This window comes from Pan paniscus, chromosome 6 (assembly GCF_029289425.2).
Source record: "Pan paniscus chromosome 6, NHGRI_mPanPan1-v2.0_pri, whole genome shotgun sequence".
Lineage (NCBI taxonomy): Eukaryota > Metazoa > Chordata > Mammalia > Primates > Hominidae > Pan > Pan paniscus.
This window is the reverse complement of record NC_073255.2, coordinates 5,089,482-5,114,000: the sequence shown is the minus strand read 5'-3', so window position 1 is coordinate 5,114,000 and position 24,519 is coordinate 5,089,482. Positions and strand designations below refer to the sequence as shown.

The window sequence follows — 24,519 nt, the reverse complement described above, 5'->3', positions numbered from 1 at the left end:
TATTTTATCCAGATCAGGGCACACTGTCCACTGGACCACATCCAGCCCATTTTGTTGCATAAATGAAGACTTATTAGAACTCAGCCTCCCCCATCACCATGTACTGCGTCTGGCTGCTTTGGGGCTAGGACCACCCGCTGAATACTGGGGAGAGACCATACACCTGCAAAGCCTGAAATAGCTGCGTCCGGCCCTTTGTAGCAAAGGTGTGCGGGCTCCGGAGGCCTGCTGGGAAGGTGTGGATGTCACCTCTTCCAGAGAGGCATTCTTTGGTGTTCACATTCCAGGTTACTTGTTTAAAATACAAATGCTTATTCTCACAGGGTAAGAATAACCAGCAGTAGGTTTTCCGTCCTATAAAAAGGGAGGAGGTGGGGAGGCCGTGGGAGAGGAGAGAAAATGAGGCCACCTCTGTTGCTCGTTTGCCATGACGGGGAGAGTTGAGAGTGGTCACCCACAGTCTCCCCAAAACACCCTGGGAGGAGACATGGCCGTCTCCAGCAGAAGCCCGGCGCCTGCTCGCCTGCAGCTCCAGCTCCTCACGCCCCAGCCCACAGGCCTCGGCACTTACTTCATGGGTTTGAACAGCGCTTGCCCGTAATTCTGGAAGGTCATGATGAGCTTCAGCTGCGTGCCCCCCGACTTCATGGCTGCAGGAAGGAGGGAGAGAAACAGGGTCACTCTCTGGCCTCACGCCCCTTCTTCTCCTGTGCGGACGAGGGCTCTTGGCTGCAATCCGGGTCCTCTGGGCATGGTCCAGGGGTCCCACTCTGCCTGGGAGGTTTGAGTTTTCTGCAGTGAAGCTCTCGCCTGGCTGATGGATTCTCTGCCTGGTATTCAGGGTTGAGTACTGGGGTAGATCTCTCCATGCTGACCACAGACCCAAGGGCCTAACACCTAGAAGGGACGGCCAGGTGTGCTTACCTGGACCCACACATATACAGCCACACACATCAGCACACACCACACCCACACCCATGTACACACACCACACCCACACACTACACATCACACACACCTACATACACTCACACACACGCACCCACAGACACAGGGCCTGACCCCTAGATGGGATGGCCAGGTGTGCTTACCTGGACCCACACGTATACAGCCACACACATCAGCACACACCCCATACACAGTCATGTAATACCCATATACACCTACACACACCACACCCTACACTACACACAACACACACCTACACACCCACAGACACAAGGGCCTGACACCTAGAAGGGACGGCCAGGTGTGCTTACCTGGAGGCAACACCTCAAACACCCACTCACATCAGCACACACCTACACACCAACAAACACCAACCTACATTTACACACCCACAGACACCCCCCGACACACCCCTACATACCCCTGCACAACCACACACAGCCACTCACACCCCTGCAGACACCCACACACCCCTACATACCCCTGCACAACCACACACAGCCACTCACACCCCTGCAGACACCCACACACCCCAACATACACCTGCACGACCACACACAGCCACTCACACCCCCACACACCCACACACACCCCCTGCATCCCCACAGTGCACACCCACACACACCCACGCACCCCCCTGCCCCTGCCTAAGAACGGGGAGTGGCACCTCCCGCCCGCGTTTCTGGGGAGCTACAAGCAACCTGAGCAGGGTGACTTTGGGGAGACCTGGGGCTGAAAGCACCTGTCTCATGGGAGGCAGCTCCCGCCGCTCCGCAAGGACTCGCTGGGGTGTGGAAGCCTCCAGAAGCCTCCCTCCAGCTTTGGCCACCAGGAGGCTCTAGAACTCCCAATGGGACCCTCCTCCCACCACCTCGGGATTTCCTTTTTGCTGGTGGAGAAGGAAGGGGGCTCCGGGGGGTTCCCACAGCAGGGAAGGGGCTGGCCTCGGCCTGGGGCAGCCCCGGGAGCTAAGCTGGCCACAGCGAGGGCCTCCAGGTCGCCCGAGATGGGAGATTGTCATGCGGTATGGACCGGTAGGTCCAGGCCACGCGGGGGATTGGCCGGTGTGAGGGGGCCTCACGGGGCCACACCAGGAACTGGTCACACGTCAACATCCCGGGCCCGAACAAGAGCCGGGCATCCCTGCCGGGACAGACGTAAATGGAACGTGGTGGGGTGGCATACGCGACTGCTCGGGCGCAAAGGGGAAGAGGGAAGCGGGGCGGGGGCCCTGGGCGCAGCTCAGCTCAGGAGCAGCCTCCCTAGGGAGCTAACATTTGAGCTGCTCTCGGAGCGAGGGGCAGGGCTGGCCCCGGCCCCACAGAGGACGGCACGAGTGTGGGACGGAGGGGGCCGTGACCGACGCGTCACAGTGAGCACGTGTGCAGGGCCGAGGGGGCCGTGACCGACGCGTCACAGTGGACAGTGAGCACGAGTGCAGGGCGGAGGGGGACAGTGACAGACGCGTCACAGTGGACAGTGAGCACGAGTGTGGGACCGAGGGGGCCGTGACCGACGCGTCACAGTGGACACGTGTGCAGGGCCGAGGGGGCCGTCACCGACGCCTCACAGTGGACAGTGACCATGTGCGCAGGGCCAAGGGGACTGTGACCGACGCGTCACAGTGGACACGTGCACAGGGCCGAGGGGACCAGGGCCAACGCATCACAGTGCACGGGAGGGTGCAAAGGTGGGATGGGGGCCGGTAAGCCAGCAGGTCTCAGGGGGTGCCAGGGGAAGGTAAGGATGGCCAGCGCGGGGCAACAGGGCTGAGGGGGCCATGATTGATACGTCACAGGGGACAGGAGGGTGCAAAGGTGGGATGGGGGCTGGTGAGCCAGCAGGTCTCAGGGGGTCCCAGGGAAAGGGAAGGGCGGCCAGCGTGGGGCAGCAGGGCATGAGGGCCCCACACAGATTCTGTCCCTGGCTGCTGTTGCTGCCCGGGAGCCAACGGTGGACACTGGAGGTGGGAGAGGCTGGGACTGCGGCAGCTGCAGGAGACGGTGGTGGTTTGGAGGAAGATGGAAAAATGGAAAAATCCAAGAAATATCTGAGGATCTGAGAGGTATCTGGTGGAGTGACGTGGGATGTGGAGCAGGGGGACGGCCAGAGAGGGAATGGCATGGAAGGAAGACAGAACCCAGCCAGCCTGGGACGACGGAGACACTCCAGGGACCTCACGATTCCTCCACGTGGCTGGAGGGCACGCGCGTGTGCTGAGGGCATGGGGCTCAGGGAGGGCCCAGCCCTGCAGGAGATGGCGGGATGGGGGAGCTGCCTGCAGATGGGTTTGTGGGTTTGGTGGAAGAAAGCTCAAGTCACTCCCTTCAGACGGGAAGAACTGACCCAGAGGAACCGAGGTCTCAGGTGGCGGCTGGCTGGGAGGGAGGGTCAGCGTGAGGACAGCGGGCTTCGCGGAGGGCCTGGGGGTGCCGTGGATGCTTCCCGAGGACACTGAATCCTCCAGGAAGGCCAGGAGCACGGGGGAGGGCGCAGACGAGAAAGCAGAGTCCCCACCATCCACAGGGCGTCACTTGGGCACAAGGGAGGAGCTGGTACCGGCCCCAGGCAGGAGGGAGATGGAGCCCAAGCCCGGCGCAGCCACAGAAACCGTCGACGGCCTCCGACGCGACCTCAGGGCAGTGTGCTCGGCCTCCTGCGGCGTCTCTGAGGGGTCTGCACCTCCCGCCCCTCCCCTCCTGTTAAACGGGGCCCAGTGCCCGAGTGTGGTGGCTCATGCCTGAAATCCCAGCACTTTTGGAGGCCGAGGCAGGAGGCTTGATTGAGGCCAAGAGTTTGAGACCAGCCTGGGCAACATAGCAAGACCCCATCTCTACCAAAAAATTAAAAAATTAACTGGTGTGGTGGTGCCTGTCCGTGGTCCCAGCTACTCAGAGGCTGACATCGTGGTGGTGTGTGTCCGTGGTCCCAGCTACTCGGGAGGCTGACATCGTGGTGGTGCGTGTCCGTGGTCACAGCTACTCAGGAGGCTGACATCGTGGTGGTGCGTGTCCGTGGTCACAGCTAGTCGGGAGGCTGACGTCATGGCGGTGCGTGTCTGTGGTCCCAGCTACTCGGGAGGCTGACGTCGTGGTGGTGCGTGTCTGTGGTCCCAGCTACTCGGGAGGCTGACGTCGTGGTGGTGCGTGTCCGTGGTCCCAGCTACTCGGAGGCTGACGTCGTGGTGGTGCGTGTCTGTGGTCCCAGTTACTCAGGAGGCTGATGTTGTGGTGGTGCGTGTCTATGGTCCCAGCTACTCGGAGGCTGACGTCGTGGTGGTGCGTGTCCGTGGTCACAGCTACTCGGGAGGCTGACATCGTGGTGGTGCGTGTCCGTGGTCACAGCTACTCGGGAGGCTGACGTCGTGGTGGTGCGTGTCCGTGGTCACAGCTACTCGGGAGGCTGACGTCGTGGTGGTGCGTGTCTGTGGTCACAGCTACTCGGGAGGCTGACGTCGTGGTGGTGCGTGTCTGTGGTCCCAGTTACTCGGGAGGCTGATGTTGTGGTGGTGCGTGTCCATGGTCCCAGCTACTCAGAGGCTGACATCGTGGTGCTGCGTGTCCGTGGTCCCAGCTACTCAGAGGCTGACGTCGTGGTGGTGCGTGTCCGTGGTCCCAGCTACTCAGAGGCTGACATCGTGGTGGTGTGTGTCTGTGGTCCCAGCTACTCGGGAGGCTGTGGGAAGACTGCTTGAGGCCAGGGGCTCAAGATCAGCCTGGGCAACAGAGACCCCGTTTCTACAAAACAATGGGGCTCAGGACGTGGACGCCTGTCCCGCCTCCTTTCCAGGGTCCTGGTGAGTAGGGTGGTGCCTCATGTGACCTGCCAGAAACTCGGCTGCTCCTGCAGAATGGGGGTGACACGCCTCATCCAGGACCAACCTTAGGACTACATGGGGGCAATGCTGTGAGTGCTCAGGACAGCAGTGGCGTGGGGACTCACCACGGCAAGGGCCACAAGAGTGCCAGGTCCCCTCCCCGAGCACCGAGAACAGCGGCAGTGTGGGGACTCACCATGGCCAGGGCCACACAGGTGCCACTTCCCCTCCCTGAACACTGAGAACAGCGACAGCGTGGGCGCTCACCACGGCAAAGGCCACAAGTGCCACGTGCCCTCCCTGAGCATTGAGAACAGCAGCAGTGTGGGGACACAGCACAGCGAAGGCCACACGAGTGCCACATTCCCTCCCTGAGCACAGAGAACAGTGGCAATGTGGCGACTCACCATGGCAAAGGCCACACAAGTGCCACGGCCCCTCCCTGAGCACCGAGAACAGCGATGGCGTGGGTGCTCACCACGGCAAAGGCCACGCGAGTGCCGTGTCTCTTCCCTGAGTGCTGAGAACAGCCGCAGTGTGGGGGCTCGCCACAGCGATGGCCACTCAAGCGCCACATGCCCTCCCCATTTCTGATGGCTCTTGCTGCCCCTGAGCTCACAGCTCACACCCCGGGTCACGTGCCCATTCCCTCCAGGCAGCGTCTGCTCCAGCCACTACTCTGTCAGGAACCACGTTTGACAGGCCATGGTCAAGACTGGGGCTGGGCTCACCGCCCTGGACTGCTGCGCAGTCAGGTCTGCTGGTGAAACTCTCAGAGGCCGTGCCCTCCTCAGGTGAAGGAAGCAGCAACGAATCTCATTTCTCTCCAAAACACTGCACAGAACCTGAACGCCAGCCTCAGGCGGGCCAGCAGCTCGAGGCTCCGTAAACGGGCTCCATCCCGGCTTCTCACCGGGCACCAGGGGGTTTTCAATGACAGCAAACAGCGTATGATTTTACCAGTAAGCAAAGCAGCCTATTAAAAACTTAGACTCCATAACCATTTTCTTCTGAATACACTGCACGGATTTTTAACCTGGGATGCACGGATGGGCGCCTGAAGCTTGGTAGTTTTCTCCCAAAAGTAAAACCGTGGTTGACTTTAGTTTTCTGTTTTTTCCTTAACTGTGCTTTCTAAGTTTCTGCAATGAATAGTGACTACATTTTTTAGTAAGATAATAACGAAGTGATGATGAGAAAATTAGTGGCCGGATTAAGCCCCATTTGATGCTCCCATTTCCACTAGTAACTGGGGTCACAGGATTTAACAGTTCCTTCCTGGCTCAGGTGCGACAGCTCATCAGCTCCTTCCAGGGCTTGTAATCCCGGTTTGTAAAATAACAACATATTATCCAAATCTGGTCAGTTCAGTCCTTCTTCTTCTGGAAGCAGGTCCTGTCTCCCTGGCCCCTGTGCTCAGCTATGAGGCCAGCTCCTCCCCATGGAGCAAATAAACAATTAGAAATTAAAGGCATGAAGATCTCACAGCGACTGAGGACTCGGCTTCCTGTGGACCGTGGGCCCGCCACTCAGTCTACCAAGTGGGTCTTCTGCTTAAAGACATTTGGAATTCTGCTCTAAAATCAGATACAGTCTCCCTGCAAAGACCGACACACAAGCTGCCCTGCGTCTCAGGCCTTCGGTGCTCATCGGGATGGGTGGCAGGTACAGACGCCCACCCTCCTGTCACTGAACGGGTCACCCCTGCCCTCCCACCCAGGAAAGGGCCAGCAGGTGGCAGAGCCAGGACACAGGTCAGGCCTTGAAAAAAAGGTGCAATTTTGGGTTTTCTTGAAGATAGACCAAAGTTCACGACGCTTGGAAAGCTCACCTCATTGGTGGGAGAAGCCCAGGCGTGTGGGCACAGGCCCTGGGGACGGGACTGACGGAGACGCCCTCCCAGATGCAGCCTCCCGTGCCTCCAGTGGACAGGGATCAGTCAGAGCCTGCCCAACCCCAGCCTGGGGAGGGACCCACTGAGAGCTAATCCCTCTGATGCCCATGAAGCCGGCTGAGGTGGGGGCATCCTGGCACAGACCCCAAAGTCACCCCACACCGTGGACAAGTCTCAGAGACTCACCTGCTAAGCCCTCTCCCACCTACCACCTTCCCTCCATCTCCCTCTATACCTGCCCTTCCCCCAAAATCCAGGCCATCATCAAACCAACAGCACAATCAAACCCCAGTGGGCCTCTAGGCCCCAATTCCCAGTGCAATAAAAACATATCATGCAAATCTGGTCAGTTCAGTCCTTCTTCTGGAAACAGGTCCCGTCTGCACTGCTCCAATGGCCACCCGTCCTCGCTATGCACACGGGAAGATGTCCACAAGCCCCATTCCCCAGTACAATCTCACCCAGCAGCCACCCATTCTCTCTATGCACACGGGAAGATGTCCACAGGGCCCCCCTCCATTCCCCCAGTTCCCACCCCACAGCCACCCGTCCTCTCTACGCACAGGGGAAGATGTCCACAAGCCCCATTCCCCAGTGCAATCCCACCCAGCAGCCACCCATTCTCTCTATGCACATGGGAAGATATCCATAGGGCCCCCCCCATTCCCCAGTACAATCCCACCCAGCAGCCACCCATCCTCTCTATACACACGGGAAGATGTCCACAAGCCCCATTCCCCAGTGCAATCTCGCCCAGTGGCCACCCATCCCCTCTATGCACATGGGAAGATGTCCACAGGGCCCCCCCCATTCCCCCAGTTCCCACCCCACAGCCACCCGTCCTCTCTACGCACAGGGGAAGATGTCCACAAGCCCCATTCCCCCAACTCCCACCCAGCAGCCACCCGTCCTCTCTATGCACACGGGAAGATGTCCACAAGCCCCATTCCCCAGTGCAATCTCGCCCAGTGGCCACCCGTCCTCTCTATGCACATGGGAAGATGTCCACAAGCCCCATTCCCCAGTGCAATCTCGCCCGGTGGCCACCCGTCCTCTCTATGCACACGGGAAGATGTCCACAAGCCCCATTCCCCCAACTCCCACCCAGCAGCCACCCGTCCTCTCTACGCACACGGGAAGATGTCCACTGCCTTTCAAATAGGTTCTCCCCATCTGGAACGCTCTCCCCTTCCTGCCACCTGCCCTGAGCACCTCCCACCACTTCACCCACCACCTTTAGACCAAAGGGGACAGTCTGCTTCTTCCCCGGCCTCGCTGAAGAATCCTATCGCTCGGATATCCGTCAGTATACAGGACTCATTCATACTGATGAATCATTATTAATCTACGTCACTAGTTAACATGGCTAGTTAATGTGATTCACGTGCACTAGTTACACAAGTTAACATGCACGAACAGAGTGCCCTGTGCCTTCATTATTTCGTGTTGCCGTCAGCACGAAGAGTCCGGGGCCACCCAGACCCTCGGACGCCCCTGGGTTTTTCCCACGGTCCCTCCCCGGGTCACAGCACGGGACAGAGGCGATGCTCGTATGCAGTTGCCTCCTCAGAAGGACTCCAAGAGATGCTGGCGTTTCTTATGAAATAAGCGTCTTACATAGAAAGACGGCTGCTGTCACAGAAATACTAATGGGCTTTGGTGCCGGGCCCCAATCAGTGTGGCCTTAGGCAAGCCACGTAACCCCAGACAGCTCCGGCAACCCACTGGGAACTCTAGAAGGAAGAACCCAGAGCAGGTCTGGAGAGACAGGGAGAGACGGCCCTGAAAGAAAGAGGTGTGTGGCCCGGGGCTGGGGGTACCAACACCCCGCAGGGTGCTCATGGGGATGGAGACTGGGTGCAGCCACCACTCATCCTTGGTTTCTGGTGGGAGCAGGAACCCTTTCTAACAAGAACCCCAACCTGACTTTAAATTAACCAGTTCCACCTCCTACAGACCTGTGGACCACACAAACACATCCAGGTGTGAGATGCTCCCGTCAGTGTGGGCCCCCATGTTGCCGCCTTTGGCCCTGGTCATCTCGTCCGTGAAGAGGGCCAGCGTCTGTCCTTGGGGGTCACGGTCAGGTGGTCCCCCTGCTCTTCACAGCCACTGTCTGGCCTCAAGGGTCAGTTTTTCCTGAAGATGAATGGGGACAGCTCTGTGTGCTGGAAGTAGGGCCTCACCCAAAGAGGGCTCAGACGTGGAGAATGTGGCACCAGGGGAGCTCAGGTCACCCTGTTCTTCCCACCCCACACATCTCCAAGCCAGAGAGGTCTGCTGGGTGTCCCAGACCCTAGGTGCCCACACCCAGGCTCATATACCCACTCACCCTGGGCACCGAGGGACCTGGTTCTGAGGAAAAGGACATAGTTGGCCACCAGTGGACACCCTGGGGCTGGCTTCAAGGAGGCTAGAACTGTGGGACCCTACTGCGAGGTAAGGGGCTGGAAGAGCTGGGAGCCTGAACCTGCTCCGGACCTGGGTCTGCCAGTCCTCGACTCTCCTGCAGGCCTCAAGTGACAGGCAAGGCCACATCAGCACTGCCCAAAGTCCCGTCCATCACACACCACCCTCAGGACACTTTTGCCAGAACCGCCTCCACCCCAGACTGTTATTTATTCCACGATTTTCTTCAAGGCCCCTTTTATTTTGAAAGATCTGTTTTTTAAAAGAAACTGCAGCCTTGCCCCAGTGGGGACCATGTCTGCATCAGAATGAAAGTCGGCAGGTGCGCATCGGGGCACACTCCTGCAGCTAGCGGGCTGCTGTCTCTGCTCAGCACGGGGAGGCCGGTGCCTGGGTGGCCCCAGGCCTCAGCAGCATGAGCTTTTGCTCCTCACCTTCCACCAGACGGCTGGGAAGGGAGTTGAGTGCGGACTGAGCTATTTGCCGCCTCCTCCAGGCTCCACTTGAAATCGTCCTTTGCAGGTGGTCATTGTCCTTCTTTCAGGATAACCCAAGGTCCCCCAGCCCTGGGGCCATGGGCGTCCAGCTAATTGGGCATCTTCCCTTTTCTCTCTCTAGGCCGGCCAAGCGAGGCCCTGGGACAGTGACCTGCAGGGGCCGTTGCCACCTGGGGTGGGCGGGAGGGGGAACAGTGGCCTTTCTGGAGCTGGCACTGCCTTCCAAGGAGTCCTGCTCCCAAGGAACAGACACGGTGGCTATGCCCTCCCGGGTACCTGCAGGCAGCTCCCTCTCGTGGGCTGATCCAGCGGAGGCCCTTTGTTCCTTGGAGCTCACCCGCTGGTTAGTCCTGGATTCTAGCTGGACTCATTCTTCCTCTTTTGGCAGATCAATTAGTGTCAAGGACTTTGGTCCTGCAGAGTCATTTTTCTTTGTTCAGGCATGTTCTCCCAACCACAGTCTTTGTCCCAATCTGGATGGAGCAATTATGAAGTCTGTATTTCAGTCCAGAAGCTGCCCAAATCCTCACATGCCAGTGGGATGACTATTTTTTAAAGTAATTCCAAGTACAGAGTAGTTAATTATGTCATTCATTCTTTGCATCCATAATTGTGCATGATAGAAATTTAATTATCACCAGCCCCAGCCCAAGGCACTGCATGCCTGATTTCAAGCTGAATAGAGGTAGATAATATCCCAAGACTCTTTAAAGGTGGCAATGGCCGGTTACCAGGCAGCCAGGAGCCCAGCTATAAATAAACCTCCGCTGGCCCTAACCAGCTGTGCTGTAGACCACGTGGCGCTCCATGAATTGGATTGGGTGGTTCTGAGCAGGGGAGATTTAATGGAACCATTCCGAGGGAAGGCTTTGGAGACTCGCAGGCATCGTTCTCCATTACGACAATATTTCTGGGCTCACGTTTAATAGTAAGATGAATGACTTGAGATTAAAGTGAGCACCCAGGGGCCGGACAGCTGAGGGGACAGAACTCAGAGCCTGGAGCACGCAGGTGCTAATCTCGGACAAGCCTCCTGCCCTAAGAGCCTTGGTTTCCCTTGCTGTGGAGCGGTGGTTGGAAGGCAGGGCTGGCCTTTGAAGGCTACCCCTGTTCTTGGTTGCAGGACCTGTCTAGGGGCACCAGGCTCTAAACCTGCCTGATTGGCTTGGCCACGCCAAGGGCCTAGCCAGAGGCTGCTATCTCAAGCAGCTGGGTCTTCACCCAGATCCTCCAACTGGAAGTTCGTACTCAGAAGGGCCCTCGGAACAGCCGTGGCTGAGTCAGGTCAGCCAGGCAGCAGCAAGCGGGGTCAGCAAGCAGGTCAGCCCCCTTCTAGGACAGAGCACATCCTCCTGGCCTAGGCCAGCCCCCTTGTGCTGTTCCCTGCAGACCAGGAGACCTGGACCTGGACATGGAGCAGCTCCCATGGCACACTTGGTTCACAGGTGAGGGTCCCCTGCTTCCTCAGGAAGACAGACCTCGTCACAAATGATAACTCACCTGGGAGCATCTCCAAGCCCAAGGCAGCAGGGAGAATAGGGCCCAACATCTAGACTGAGACCCTCATGAGGCTCAGGCACCTGCCCAGCCCTGGCTTCCCCAGATGAGAAGGATCAGCCCACCTTGAAATGCTGCTGCTGTACTAAGACCCCACCCAGTAGGAGAGCTTCCCCCAAAATGCTGCAGTGTTGGAGACCCCGCCCAGCAGGTGCGCTGTCAGGCTCCGCTCTCACCTCTTTACTCGTATTTGCACATTTAAGCCCCAACAACCCTGTGAGGCCAGACGTATTTGGGAACTGCAGGTATTTCGATGACAAAGGCACACGTGGTGCATGGTGTGGATCATGGCATGGCCACAGGGGTCTAGGGCAGAACCCCATAATTAAACCCACTCCTGTTCCTCAGAGGAACATGTGACTATTCACTGTAACAGAGAAAAATCAGGACTTTTAACTAGCCTCGACAATTTAGGTTTTGCCCCTAAATACGTTCAGCCTGAGTCAGTTTTTGCTAGTGAATGGGTTTTGCTTGGCATTCAGATTTGTAAGTCAGAGTCCAGATTATACCAGGTCCAGATTATAACCTTCTCTGTGTTCTCGGTGAGAAACCAGGTGCTGGAGGCGTTAATCCATTTGCCCACTTCCACTCTGGCTAGTGGCTGGCAGAGCCAGGATTCACCCCCAGATCTCCTGGGCCAGATCCTGCTGTCCTGCCTGGGTGATGCGGCTGTCTGCCCATCGTCCTTGCAGGCCCTGCTTGGCCCTGCAGAATGACTGAGCAACCAGCCTGTCCTTGGACGGGTCCCCACCCCAGAAGACTGGATGAGAACCAATGTGGCCAGCATGGTCTAGGAGGCGAGCGAGTGAGATCAGCTGGGGCAGGCCTTCAGTAGGCACAGGACTTAACCAGGGCACACCCAGGCGGAGGCCACACCAGAATCCTGGGGTAGGGATTCCCTGGCAAGGGCTCTGTCCACACCCCTGCAATGTCAGGCAGCCTGGGCACCACTGCCCCGGGACAGCTGGACCAAAGAGGGGTGGCAGTGAGCCAAGCCTAGCTTGTCCAGATGGACAAAGCACTCCTAAGGTGGGCAAAGCTGCCCCAGGTCCCAGGGGGCCCCGCACTCTCCCTGAAGCTGCCCTGGGAGCTCCTGGCACAGAACTCCCACACCTCCCCAGTGTTGGTGTTGGAAAGCTGACCAGTCTGTGAGGGAGGTGGCAAGCTGCAGTTGCCTGCCAAGGGCCTGGTGGCCTTTGGAATCCACAAAGCCCTCCCTCTGCTCAGACCCTGCCTGTGCACACGAGGGGACTGTTGTGGAAGGCCACGCACAAAGTGCTAGTTAATATTTTACAAGCTTGCTCACATGCACATCTCATCCTATCCTTGCATTGGTCCCACGCAGCGACACCCCGCTGGACAGATGGGGAAAATGAGCTGGAGAGAAGCTCATACGGACAGCGGCACTGGAGACTTTCTAACTTGAGTGCTGCTCCTCCCGAACGCCCTGGCTGGTGTGCACGGCTCTCTCATTCCTCTCCCTGCCAAGACGGACCCACCTGGAAGGTAAGCTGCCCGACGGACCCCGTGGAAGGTCCTCAGCCCCTCCCAGTGGAGCCCCCTCCTCTCCACATGGCCTGGCTGGCGTGCACGGCTCTGAAGTGCTCGTTCCTCCTCAGGATCGGGCACTGTGCCTGTGTGTCTCTTCCTGGGGCTGTCAGGTCCACAGAGGCAGCAGATCTCGTTGAGGCTGAACTCATCCTCAACTCCCCACCACCCAGAAAGGGGGTCTGACATGCAGGAGGTGCCAGTAAAATCTGCTGAATGGACAAACATGTTGATCAATGCATCGGATATTTCCTTAATGGCCATGCTCACTCTCAGGGGCAGAAGGGACGTTCTGGCTGTGGCTGTCTGCAGGACTGTTCCCCAGCACAGCTGAAAGCCCTCAGACCCCTGCAGGGGCAGGAGAAAGGCAGCGCTTTCACGGAGGGGGGCCTGGAGGGGGGCAGGGGTTCAGGTTACTCCCAGGCAGCATGGAGGGAAGAGGACCCCCAGCTTGTCCAGCTGATCTCTGTTATGAGGTGAGCTGATCAAGGGGTGGGGAGAGAGCTGCAAGTTCTGTCTCCCCATGACCAGGTGAGTGCCCAGCAAACAACTCAGCACCCGGCAGAGAGAGCCAGAAACAGCCCCGAAGAGCTCAGGAGAACCTACCTGCTGGCCTGAAAGGGGACACCTAAGTCCTGTGTCAGCAACTGGACAGAACCCCAGGCTGCTGGGACCCTTTCAGCACCAAGGTTGCTTCTGAGACACACATGAAGCTAATGCCTGGGACTGCTGGCCTCATCACACAGCGCAAAGAAAGCCCTGCCTTCAGGCTGTCATGGCCTCTGCACCTGCCCACAGCTGTGTGCACCCAGGCCCACTCCCTGCAATCCCCGGGGAGCAGCTGCTCCCACTAAAGGGCCTCAGCCCCGCCCTCACTACCTCTCCAAGCACTGGTGACAAATGGGACCTTCACAAACAATCGCCTACAAGCTGAGAACAATGGCACCAAACCTCCACGCTCAGAAGCTGCAGTGGCATATTTTCCTGAAATCAGCAACTGGATGCCCTTTTTTGTCCAATTCAGCAGATCCCAAAGTACCTGGAGATGTTGCCTTCAAACTCCTCCATCCGGGAGGCCCAGGCCTCCGTCCTGAGCCCTGCCTATGTCTCCTCAGTATGAAACTGCACAGTGCCTTGCTGAGGTCTGACGAAGGACGGCTTCAAAACCACAAGAAGCAGGCTCATGGCTGTCTCCCCACCCAGCCAGGGTCGTGTGCAGAAAAGCAGGAGAGTTCCATGCACACGCTTCCGGTGGAGGGGTCACCGCTGCCAAAGATACCCGTCTATTCCTCTACCCCAGGAGGGAAGGACTCTGTCATCCAGTTGGCACCCCCGGGACCACCCAGGTGAGGACGCAGAGCGCAGTGGACTGGCTGTCCAGGCGTCTACCCGCTCATCGTGCGGCAGATCAGGAGCACGTCCAGTGTGAGAGCACACGAGACGCGAGCCCTCTGTCCCTCCTCGCTGCCCGTGCAGATCGCTGCAGGAGGTGACGCTGCCGTAATGAGCAATGGCCTCCCAGACCTCTCTAACGCACAGCCTGCCCCGGCAGCCCTGACGCCACGCAGCCGGCACACAGACGGCCCTGAGTGCACCCAAGGACACCTACCCACGCTGGTGATCCTCTGGGAGCTGAGGTCGTGCAGCAGGGCCTCGATGGCCGGGTTGTGTCTGGAGTACAGCTCGTACCGGTTGATACCAATGTGGAACTTGAGCCAGTTGGGATAGGAGTCCACGGCCGCCTCCCCGGGGGAGGGGAATTCTGCACCTTCAGCACCCGCATGCGGCCTGCAGGGAGCAGCGAGGACGAACATCAGCACGGAAACAACAGGCCCCTGAGCCGGATGACAGGGAGAGGGCACCGACGCCAAGGTTTTTAACTTTGGGTTCAAGCAAGTGCAGATGTGTTGAAGGCGCCTCTGCTTAAAGAGGGCCCTGCAACGTCTGCGCTTTCTTCTGTGGCCGCTTGGCTGCCAACTAATAACACCGTGAAAGGCCTGTAATTCTTACTCACCCTCTGGAGACGCCACAGACAGCTCTAACTACAGCAAAACTAATTCCAGGGCGTCAGCGCTGCCCTGCCGTCCCCGCCACGTCTGTCCCAGGGTCACCGAAATGGCCCAACCATGACCTCAGCTGAGGGTGCGAGGGGCTGTGGCCCTCCCCTGGAGTAGAGGGGGGAACCTACCATTGACCACAGGCTGCATGAAACTCACAGACACGCCCAGTCTGTCAGGAACCTTCCCCAGCTCTCTGCTTTTGTTCCAACAACCAGGGGCACAATGATGCAAGAGGCTAAATTTGATTTTAATGAGAGCAGCCTTGCGTGGGGAGAGAGGAAGGAGGCAGCACTCTCTCCAGCCCAGGCTCCCATGGAGGACCCGCCGCCCACGCGGCCTGTCCTCACATCTCTGGGGTCAAGGGACCGTTCTGGAGGAAGGACAGACCCTCCGTCTGCCTGCTGGGCTGGAGGGAAACGCGGAACTTGTCCTAGCTCGAATTCACCTAAAGCTGAGGTGCTTTCTGCCCAAGCTCTGGCCTGCAGTGGACATGGGGGGCGGGCTAGGATACACTTCCTGGCCACTCGCTGCTCTGGGCGGCCGTCTCTCCCTGCCGAGAGCCACAGCCCAGGCCAATGCTCTGGTTCTCAAATTTCCAAGCATTTCCTTGAACCTGACCAGCAGGCAAGGCTCAGAGGCTTCCAAACAGCCAGTGTGTTTAGACAGAAGACACTGGGCCTGGACATTTCAGGGAAGAAGGGACTTTCAACCAGATCTTTTGGAAGGCTGGTCTCCCCCTCTGCTGCTGGGGTAACCTTCGGCAGGTAGTTACTTATTCTGGCCTTGCCGTGGTTAATGTTCCACTGCTTCGGTGTAGCATCTGCTTGTTTTGATCTGTGTGGCGGAGGGAGGGGCCGGGGGGTGGGGAAAGGGCTTAGCCAGGACAGTTTAAAGAGAGGTTCCTGGCGTGGCTTCTCGCCCTTTATCGAGCCATCATCTCTCTGCAGCCAGCACACCCACCGCCCTTGCTGGCTGGGCCGCCTTGTTGCACCTCACGGCTGCCAGCAAGCCCCTCTGATAATTCTGCTCCAGCCACTGGGTTTAAAAGACTCAATAGGCACATCCAGACCTTCTCCAAGGTGCCCACCCAGAGCACCCTCGCCAAGTGTCTGAAAGCCCAGCGGCAGCCTGGCTCCTTCCCTCACCAACTCATTCATTCATTGCCTGACCCCATTTCCCAAGCTGGTGGCCACGGCTGGCCAGGACTCGCTTCTAAAGGGCGCAGGGTCTGGCTTCCTCACCAGCAGCCACAGGGCACAGCTCCCGGACCAGCCGGCAGCCCCTCCCAAGGAGGAGGTTATTCTGGAGACAAAGGCAGTGCCCTCCCGCACCACACTCCCTGCCCGGCCTCTTCCATGGGGGCGGCCCTTTGGGGCCCCTGAACCTCTCTACACCATGCCTTGGGCTCACGGCTCCCTTGGGGGTGGGCACCTGCCAGCCCCCACTCACCAGCCCGGGTTCTCCGCCGCTTTGGGGCTGAGCCTGGTGTCGCTGTTCACAGTGAACAGGCCGTCCTCCTCCGTGAGCGGCGGAACCGCCACCCGGTACAGCGGGTGCTCGAACAGCCTGGCCAGGAGGGAGGCGTCTCCGCCGGGGCCGGGGGGCGACTCGGACCGACGCGGGCCGGGGTCTCGCAGCAGCGGCCGGTGCGCGGGGTCGTGGGGTCTTAGGGCGCCGGGATCCCGCCCCCGCAAGGCGCGCTCGGCCGGCTCGGCCGCCGGCGGCAGTTTCTCCAGCGAGTGGGACGAGAGGTTGGAGGAGGGGTCGGAGCTGAAGTCCTGCAGGATGCGGAGCGTGTGCTTGTTGGGCCAGCCCGCGTCGCCGGCGGCGGAGGAGGCGGCCGGGGGCTCCCCGGGGCGGCCCCGAACCTGGGCCCAGCCGGGCGCGGCCACCTCGGCGGCGGGCTGCGCGCACGAACAGCCGGGCTCCCCCGAGGGCCGCGCGCCGCGTCGCTCCAGCCTGGGCAGCAGGTCCAGGGCGATGTGCAGCGCGCAGGCCACCAGGAACACCATCAGGATGAGCACGCGGAACCGGCGCACCAGGATCATCTTCATGGCCGCGCGGGCCGGCCCGGGCCTGGAGCGCGTTCTGCCCGCGCGCCCCTCTAGCTGCAGCTGGGCACGAGCGCGGCGCCGCCTCGCGGGTCAAGGTCCATCGGTGCCGGGCGGCTACCAGCTCCGGGGCTGTCCCCGGGCCCGGGCCGCGTGCAGGGCGCCCGCCGCCAAAGCGCTGGGTCCCCGCGCCATCTCGGGCCCGTCCCCGCTCGGCCTCTCCGGAGCGGCCGCGCCCTCAGCCGGGGAGCCCAGGGGTCCTGGTCCGCGGAGCCGGGCGCGCGGGGGGCGGCTGGGGCCGCAGCAGGGGGAGGCTCGGCGCTCGCAGCCGCCGGCGCGGGGCTCATCGGGCGTGTGGGTCCATCCCGGCCGGGGCGCGACGGGCCTGGGCGGTGGCGGCGGCCGCAGGCGACCCGATCCTCAGCGCGCTCCTCTCCAGGCGCCGGGCGGGCGGGCGGGCGGGGAAGGGGCGGCTCCTCCGGGCTGGGCTCTGCTCTCACGCCGCGCCCGGGAGACCGGGGCTGGGGGGAAGGGGGGGTGCGAAGGGCGGAAGGGGTGGGCGCGGGGAGCGGCCGGCGGGGTCCCGGGCAGGTGCAGCGGCCGCCCCGAGCGCAGCTCCCGCCTGGCCGAGCCTCTCGGCGCCCCGCGCCCCGGGCGGGCAGATATCGAGCGCCGCGGAGCCGCCCCCCGCGTCAGCGCCCACAGATTGGCGGAGCCGCCGCCCCACGAGTCACGGCTGGGCCCGGGCCGGCTGCGCTGCCGCTGTCCTTCCCCCTCCCCTCGGCCGCGCCCCGCGACGCCTCTGCAGCTCCGGGCCCGCTAAGGAGAGGGCTCCTCCTGCCCGCGGTTTGCAGAGGGAAGCGGCGGAGACCGGGAGGGCGCGCTCGGTTCTGGCCAGGCCAGCAGCTGCGGCCGAGTGGGGGGCTCCGGCCTGGCCGCTTCCTGGGACCCCCTCCCGCCCGGGGCCGCCGCCGCCGCCAGCTGCAGCCTCTCGGCTCCTCCCCAGAGGAGCGCGGGGCCGGGGCCCAGGCCAAGTCCCTCCCCGGAGCCGCGGGGCGTCTGCGCCGCCGGATGAGCTCCCCGCCGGGCGGCGACCCCGTGCCCCACGCCCGTCTCGGCAAGGAGGAGGCGGAGGCGGCCCCGCGAGAGAGGCCCAAGGAGCGACTGGGCCTGGACCCAGGGGACGCCAGGGCCGCGGAGCTCCCGGCACCGGTCCCACCCCCCCCGCCCACCCGCGGGACGCGCCCGCCTTAACCCTCCAGGCGCCGGGCCCGCTGGGGGCGCTGAGAGGGGCTGGTGTGCTGGGGGCGCCTTCCTGCTTGGGGCCGACGGGGGTGTGTGAGTGCAGGCGTGTGCGTGTGTGTGCGCGTGTGTGTGTGGATGTGCGTGTGCGTATGTATGCCTGTGTGTGTGTGTGCGCCCATGCATGTGTGTTCACGTGAGTGCATCTCATCTGTCACCCACAACCAGGGGAGCGGTGCTTGTACAACCAGCTGGTGGCTTCTGCAACCAGCAGCTTCTGGCCGTGCAGCTCCCAGTAGGGAATATGAGTTAATGTGGATGTCAGCCTAAGATGTAGTCAGGGAGGTAAGTGTGTGGGAGGAGGCCACATCCCCTGCGCCTCAAGCCGGCTGCTTCCCCAGTGCCCAGACTGCCTGGGCCAGCAGCCTCGCCAGCAAGCCCAGGCGGGTGGGCTGGGAGCAGGGCCTGGGCCCCCACTCTTACTTTCACCAGCTGGCTGTGTTACCAGGGCCCTCCCTGCCCTCTGTGAGCCTCAGTTTCCTCTGATGTGAATTAAGGGCGTTGAGCCCATTGTTCCTGAGGAATCACTCATCTCTGAGCCTGGCCCATTGCCTGGCATTCCGTGGGCACCCACTAGATACTTATAAGGGGAGAAGTTGTTCCAGTCCGGCTGGCCAGTGGAATCCATGCGTCTTGGGCCATTTGAAGTGAGTGAAGGGCTGGGTGCGGCCCACCTGGAGCTGGACTGGAGGCTGTGTTGGGTGGGGCGGTGTGACCTGGAGGTGGGCTGCCCCCTCAGGAGACAGCTTCACCCCTGTGAGTGGACTGCATCCTTCCTTCCTTCCACTCACATGGACAGCACATCTGTGTGTAGACGGGGTCACTGAGAGAGGCCAAGGAGGGTGAGCAGGAAGATCCCGGGTGTGGGGGGAGTCCTGGGGGAGCAGACAGCAGGGACAGAAGCCTGTGGCAGGAAGGAAGGTCTTGGCCTGTGTTCTCCCAGCAAGGGTACCCTTGGACTTGGAGTTCTATAGGCTCCTGCCCCCCCCATCTCTCCCGTGGTCTGCAGGACCTCGACGCAGAGCTGTGGCTAGTGTCTCGGGGCAGACATGGGGCTGAGCAGACCCCATGGGACACTATTATCCAGTGTGGGGGGCCTCATGGAGGTTCCCTGGGCACTTACTTTCACTTGCCTCCTGCCCCCCCACTCCTCTCCCCTCCCATCCTCACCCCCAGAGTGGTTTTTGGGAGCCCGGCTGCTATCTGGACCCCCCCTCCTCTCCCCTCCCATCCTCACCCCCAGAGTGGTTTTTGGGAGCCCGGCAGCTATCTGGACCCGTGTGCACCCCTGGACGCCTCCCTCCCTCGCAGAGGGTCCTGGTTCATCTCGTCTGTTGCCTCTTAGAACAGTGGCCTCTACCTCGCCAGGTCCTTCAGAAGCGCCCCCATCCCTGCCCCGCCACTGTTTTCCCAACAGCACCCGCTGTGGTCTGAAGACACTTTCTTCTGCTCCTGTTTATTGTTTATCTCCCCAAAGCACAAGCAGTCGAGTTAAGACAGGAGCCTCGTTCAACGTTCCGCCCGGGGCCAGGCACAGTGCAGGCTCTCAGAGGAGGGACCAGGAGTCCACAGGCTGCGGCGGCGCGAGACAAAAGTCGGAAGACAGGACCCCGCTGAGGAGTGAGGAGACAGTGGCCAGCCCTCCGCCAGACCCTTCCGCCTGGTGCCTTTACTGGGCTCTGAGGAGGAATTTGGTGGTTCAGTCGGCCCATCCGTGGACACCATGAAAACAAAGAGAAAACAGACACACACAGATGCACACATAGATACACACAGATACAGATATATAGACACACACAGATACACACACGTGGACACAGATGATACACTCAGACACAGATATATAGACACACACAGATACACACCAATACACACATAGACATACAAAGACACAGGTACACAGACACATATACACACAGACACACATATATACACACAGACGCAGATATACACACAGACACAGACATACACACACACACATAGACACAGATATACACAGATACATGGACAGATACACATTCACATGCACACATAGATACACAGAAACACACTGACACACAGACACATAGAGACACACACACAGCCACACAGGCCCTGAGCCTCCCTGGGCCCTCGCTTGTGCAGAGGCGGAGGGGCTGGCTGTCGGGGAGGGCACCTGGAGAGGACACACAGCCCCATCAGAGACCAGGGAGGGTCTCTGAGAGCTCTTTTCGTCCGAAGGGGCTGGAGCTCCAGTTAGCCAAGGTGAGCGCCAGGTGGTGACAGGAATGACATAGGAAAATAAGACGGCCCGGGCAGGGAGGGCTGCCTGCTCTGGGTGTGAGGGGATTTTGCTGTCTTAGACCACGTGGTCCGGGAAGGCCTCCAGGCATGGCTTTGCTCAGAAGCTGGTACCTGAGGGCTCAGCCCCTTGGAGGCCTGCGGGGTGGAAATGCCAAGGCTGGGGCAGGGGCATATCTGACCCTCTGCGGGGAGAGAAGGCCTGTGAGGTGGGCATTGTGTGAGGGGCTAAGTGGCCTCTGTAAGGTCTGCAGGTGGGGCCAGGCTGTGGGCTGCGTCCTGAGTGAGGGGGCCGTGGGAAGGCTGGGGACAGAGGGACGACACTGGGTCTTGGGTGGGGAGAGGCTCACCTAGGGGCCGGGTCGATGGGTCTAAGGAGGGCTGAGGGCGGGGCAGGGAGAGCAGCTGTGTGGTGAGGACGAAGGGGGGTCCGGCCAGAGCCCCCGGGGAAGGGCTGTTGTCATGTGGATGAGCTGGGAATTAGGAAAGCTTGTGGATTGCGAGGCCTCAGTATGCAAAGCCCTGGGACAGACGGGCCCCCCAGGAATGAGGGGGACAGATGGGATCCCCAGGAATGAGGGGGGCAGACGGGCCCCCCAGGAATGAGTGGGGCAGGTGGGCTCCCCAGTAATGAGGGGGGAAAGACGGGTCCCCCAGGAATGAGGGGGGCAGACAGGCTCCCCAGGAATGAGGGGGGCAGATGGGCTCCCCAGGAATGAGGGGGGCAGACGGGCTTCCCAGGAATGAGGGGGGCAGATGGGCTCCCCAGGATAAGGGGGGACAGAAGACCCCAGGCCTGAGGACCAGGCCTGCCCCCTGGCACCACCAGACACCAGGAGGGCACTGCTGCTCTTAATTGAAAGTCTTGGTGCAGGTGAGGGCGTGGATTCCTGGGGGAAGCTTCCTGCTGCAAGGTGGAAAAGACAGATAACAAGAGAAAAACAGAAGCTTAATAGCATGTATACCTTGGTCTGCAAGGGACGGACTCAGGGGACAGGCTATGTCTCAAAGACGTGGCTTGGAGCTCAGCCTTAAAGACCACGTTCGACGGAAACAAAGAGAAAGAGTGTGTGGGGAGGGGCCCAAGAAATTACCCCAAACTGGGGTCAGGCCTTCTCCGTGGATGAGCGTCTCCGGTGACTTACAGCCGGCCTTCTGGCCCAGAGAGGGGGCACCCTGGTGAGCGCAGATGCCTGTACGGATGTGACTTTCTCTCACAGAACAGCAGCTTCCACTCTTGTTTTCAGAATTTCTCCTGTGGTTGCAGTTTCTCAAAATAAGCAGCTCAAAATAATGCTTATGCCAAAGAGGCATATTTTGGGGTGGCATATTCTGGTCTGCTCTACGTGGAAGCGGACAGAAAAATGGGGCAGAGGCCGGGGAGGGGAGCGGGACCGACTTCCAGTTCCCAGACCCGAGCAAGGGAACCTGAGGCCGAGCTCTGGAGCTTGGGGTCTGGAAGGGGTTCTCTGAGGACACTCTGGGAGTAGGGGGAACAGCTGCCTCCTCAGGTTTCCCCCAAGGGATCCTGCCTGGGGAGACCTGGACTGGGCAAGGCTTGGCAGCTGCCCTGCCAGGAGGAGGGAGACAGGGCTGCAGTGGGGGGATGCAGGGTCGCTGGGGTCCCACCCGGGGGTGCTGGGACCGGCCAGAGGACACACTGCGATTTCCCAATGGGCCAGGAAGGAAGGAGGCGCTTTCCAGGCAGAGCATGACCCCGCATAGGAGGCAGAGACAGAGTCTCTGAGTGTCCCCGTCAGGTCCCTGGGACTGTGGCAGGGGAAGAAGCCGCAGTACCTCCTGCCCTTTAGGACAGGAGAGGTTGTCGTCCCAGCATTGCCCAGCAGCTGGTTGGAGCCCAGGGCTCCTCAGATGAGCCAGCGCCTGAGCCCTGAGCTGCCAGCTGGCCTGGCTGGAGCCGCCACTGATCTTCCCAGGAGAAAGAGGCCGCCGTGCGTAAGTAGCGAGGTGTAAGAGGACGCGTAGAGCCGTGTCGCTCGTGCAAGAAGGGGAAAGAAGGAAGCCTGTCTGCATGGCTGCGCAGGGGATATTGGAACAGAACTGAAGGAACTCATGCAATGCTCATCTGTGAAGGGGGCACCGCGATGTATGGACAAGGGTGGGAAAGGGATGCTGGGCCATAAAGTTTGGGGTGCGTGATGGCGTGGAGGAGAAAGCCCTCCTGGGAGCTGTGGCCAGGGGGTGTGCAGTCCACGAGCAGATGGAGCTTTACGTGCCTCCCACCTCCTCCCAGGGGCCCCCCACGACTCGCTGAGGCCCCATCAGCAACAGGATGACGGGTTTTCTTTCCCACACAGATCGGGGACGTCCCAGCCTCCTGGGGTGGGGCAGAGGCGGGCACCGCAGCCCAAGAGCTGGCTTTCCCCCTGCACCTCCACCCATGCGTTGGCCTGGAGTGGCTCAGCGGAGGGTCCAGGTGGGGGTGCTGGAGGGGCCCACCCAGCTCAGGCCTGGCACCTGCACCTTTCTGGATCCCACGATGTTTTGCTGAGGGTTACTCATCCAAGACCTGCCCGGAGGCTCCGAGCTGTTTACCACAGGCCAGCTCTGGCCGTAGGCTATTCTGGGAGCCTGGGGGGGCTGGGAGGAGGCTGGGGCTCTGGGTGGCAGGAGGAGGAGAGCCGTCTTGTCCTTACTGAGCGTCCAGCGGGCGCCAGATGCTGCGCCCGCGTGCAATTCTAATCCTGGCCGGCAAAGCCAGAAGGGGACAATATTCCTTCCTCCCCAGGCCTCCCGCTTGGCTGCGGGTGCTGACGGTCAATGGGCCTGGCTATCGGGGCTCACAGGGGAGCCGGGAGAGCCGCTAACAGGAGAAAATGTGAGCTCTGCATCTGCTGGGCTGGGTTCGAGGGACGCGGGGTGGCTGGGGAGGGTCGTGGTGGTCCCTCCGGCTGCTGTTGCTGGCCGGCCGGCCAGTCCGCCCCAGCGCTGGACTCCTGGGCTATCCGTTCCCCACCCACCGTCTGAGGGTCTTTGAAAATAGAACTCACTTGTTTTCATTAAAAGCAACAGATCAAGAAGCCGAAAACACAAGAATAAAACAATGTAAAAGCTTGACTTTATTTTGTATCCCTCAAACACAGGACTCACAGTCCGTTACGCATGGAGCATTCGCAACACTGATCATGTTCTGATGGTCACACGATGTCAGGAAATTCCAAAAGGCAGATAATCTAGAGCCTGTTCACGGCGTCCGCACACACACACCAGTGCGCAGGCACACGAGCACACAGTCTACAGATTGTTCGTAGACACAGTGTGGTATAATGAACAAAAGCTGGCTTTAAAAATATTTCTACCTGGGCCGGGTGCGGTGGCTCACGCCTGTAATCCCAGCGCTTTGGGAGGCCGAGGCAGGTGGATCACCAGAGGTCAGGAGTTCGAGACCAGCCTGACCAACATGGAGAAACCCCGTCTCTACTAAAAATACAAAAATTAGCCGGGTATGGTGGCGCATGCCTGTAATCCCAGCTACTCGGGAGGCAGAGGCGGGAGAATCGCTTGAACCTGGGAGGTGGAGGTTGCAGTGAGCCAAGATCACGCCATTGCACTCCAGCCTGGGCAACAAGAGAGAAACTCTGTCTCAAAAAAAACAAAAATTAGTTAGAAGGAAGTGGGTCAGATGTGGCCCCTATGGCCCCTCAAACATAGAATTCTTAGTTCTCTACCAAGAAACTACTTACAGCAATGACCAGACTTCCAGGCCTACATATTAGTTATATGAAAGAGTCCAAAAAAAGTCCAGGGGCTGGGCTCACAGAGGCTCACACCTGTCATCCCAGCACTTTCAGAGGCCTAGGTGGGCGGACTGATTGAGCTAGGAGTTCGAGAGCAGCTGAGGAAACAGAGGGAGACCCCATCTCTACAAAAAATAAAAACATGAGCCGGGCGTGGTGGTGCATGCCTGTAGTCCCAGCTTCTCAGCGGGCTGAGGTGGGAGGATGTCCTGAGCCCAGGAAACCGAGGCTGCAGTGAGCGGTGATCACACCACCGCACCCCAGCCCGAGCAACAGCTGGACCCTGTCTCAATAAAAACCCAAAAATCAAAACAGCCAGACCTCTGCTTTCTGACCCTCGTGGGCCCTGTGAGGCCGCAGCCTGAGGGAGAAGATGCCCAGGGCTGGGACAGCCGCAC

The 24,519-nt window shown here is 60.2% G+C and overlaps 2 protein-coding genes across 4 annotated transcripts in view; one reads left to right on the top strand and one right to left on the bottom strand.

The window, feature by feature from the left end:
* Positions 1–17,013, bottom strand: part of FAM20C (FAM20C golgi associated secretory pathway kinase) — an 84,460-nt gene extending 67,447 nt beyond the window's left edge. For all 3 annotated transcript variants that reach the window (XM_034963407.3, XM_063606161.1, XM_008973180.4), the window contains exons 1-3: positions 16,180–17,013; positions 14,280–14,458; positions 572–650 (exon numbers count right to left, since the gene is read on the bottom strand). In XM_034963407.3, the coding sequence (XP_034819298.1) occupies positions 572–650; positions 14,280–14,458; positions 16,180–16,784 (863 nt within the window). In that variant the 5' untranslated portion in view covers positions 16,785–17,013. The remainder of the gene's footprint in view (positions 1–571; positions 651–14,279; positions 14,459–16,179) is intronic.
* LOC117980854 (collagen alpha-1(I) chain-like) lies at positions 16,783–23,441 on the top strand. The gene is made up of 3 exons (XM_063606153.1): positions 16,783–16,934; positions 17,009–20,327; positions 21,238–23,441. Exons 1-2 carry the CDS (start codon positions 16,783–16,785, stop codon positions 18,033–18,035), a joined length of 1,179 nt encoding a protein of 392 aa, XP_063462223.1. The 3' UTR covers positions 18,036–20,327; positions 21,238–23,441.
* Positions 23,442–24,519: the final 1,078 nt, after the last annotated feature.

Excerpts from the sequence above, each read along its gene's own strand:
- LOC117980854 (XM_063606153.1), top strand. The coding sequence starts at position 16,783 with ATGGCCGCGCGGGCCGGCCCGGGCCTGGAGCGCGTTCTGCCCGCGCGC. Across the intron at positions 16,935-17,008 it reads TGTCCCCGGGCCCGGGCCGC|CGGCCGCGCCCTCAGCCGGG; the intron begins GTGCAGGGCGCC and ends GCCTCTCCGGAG.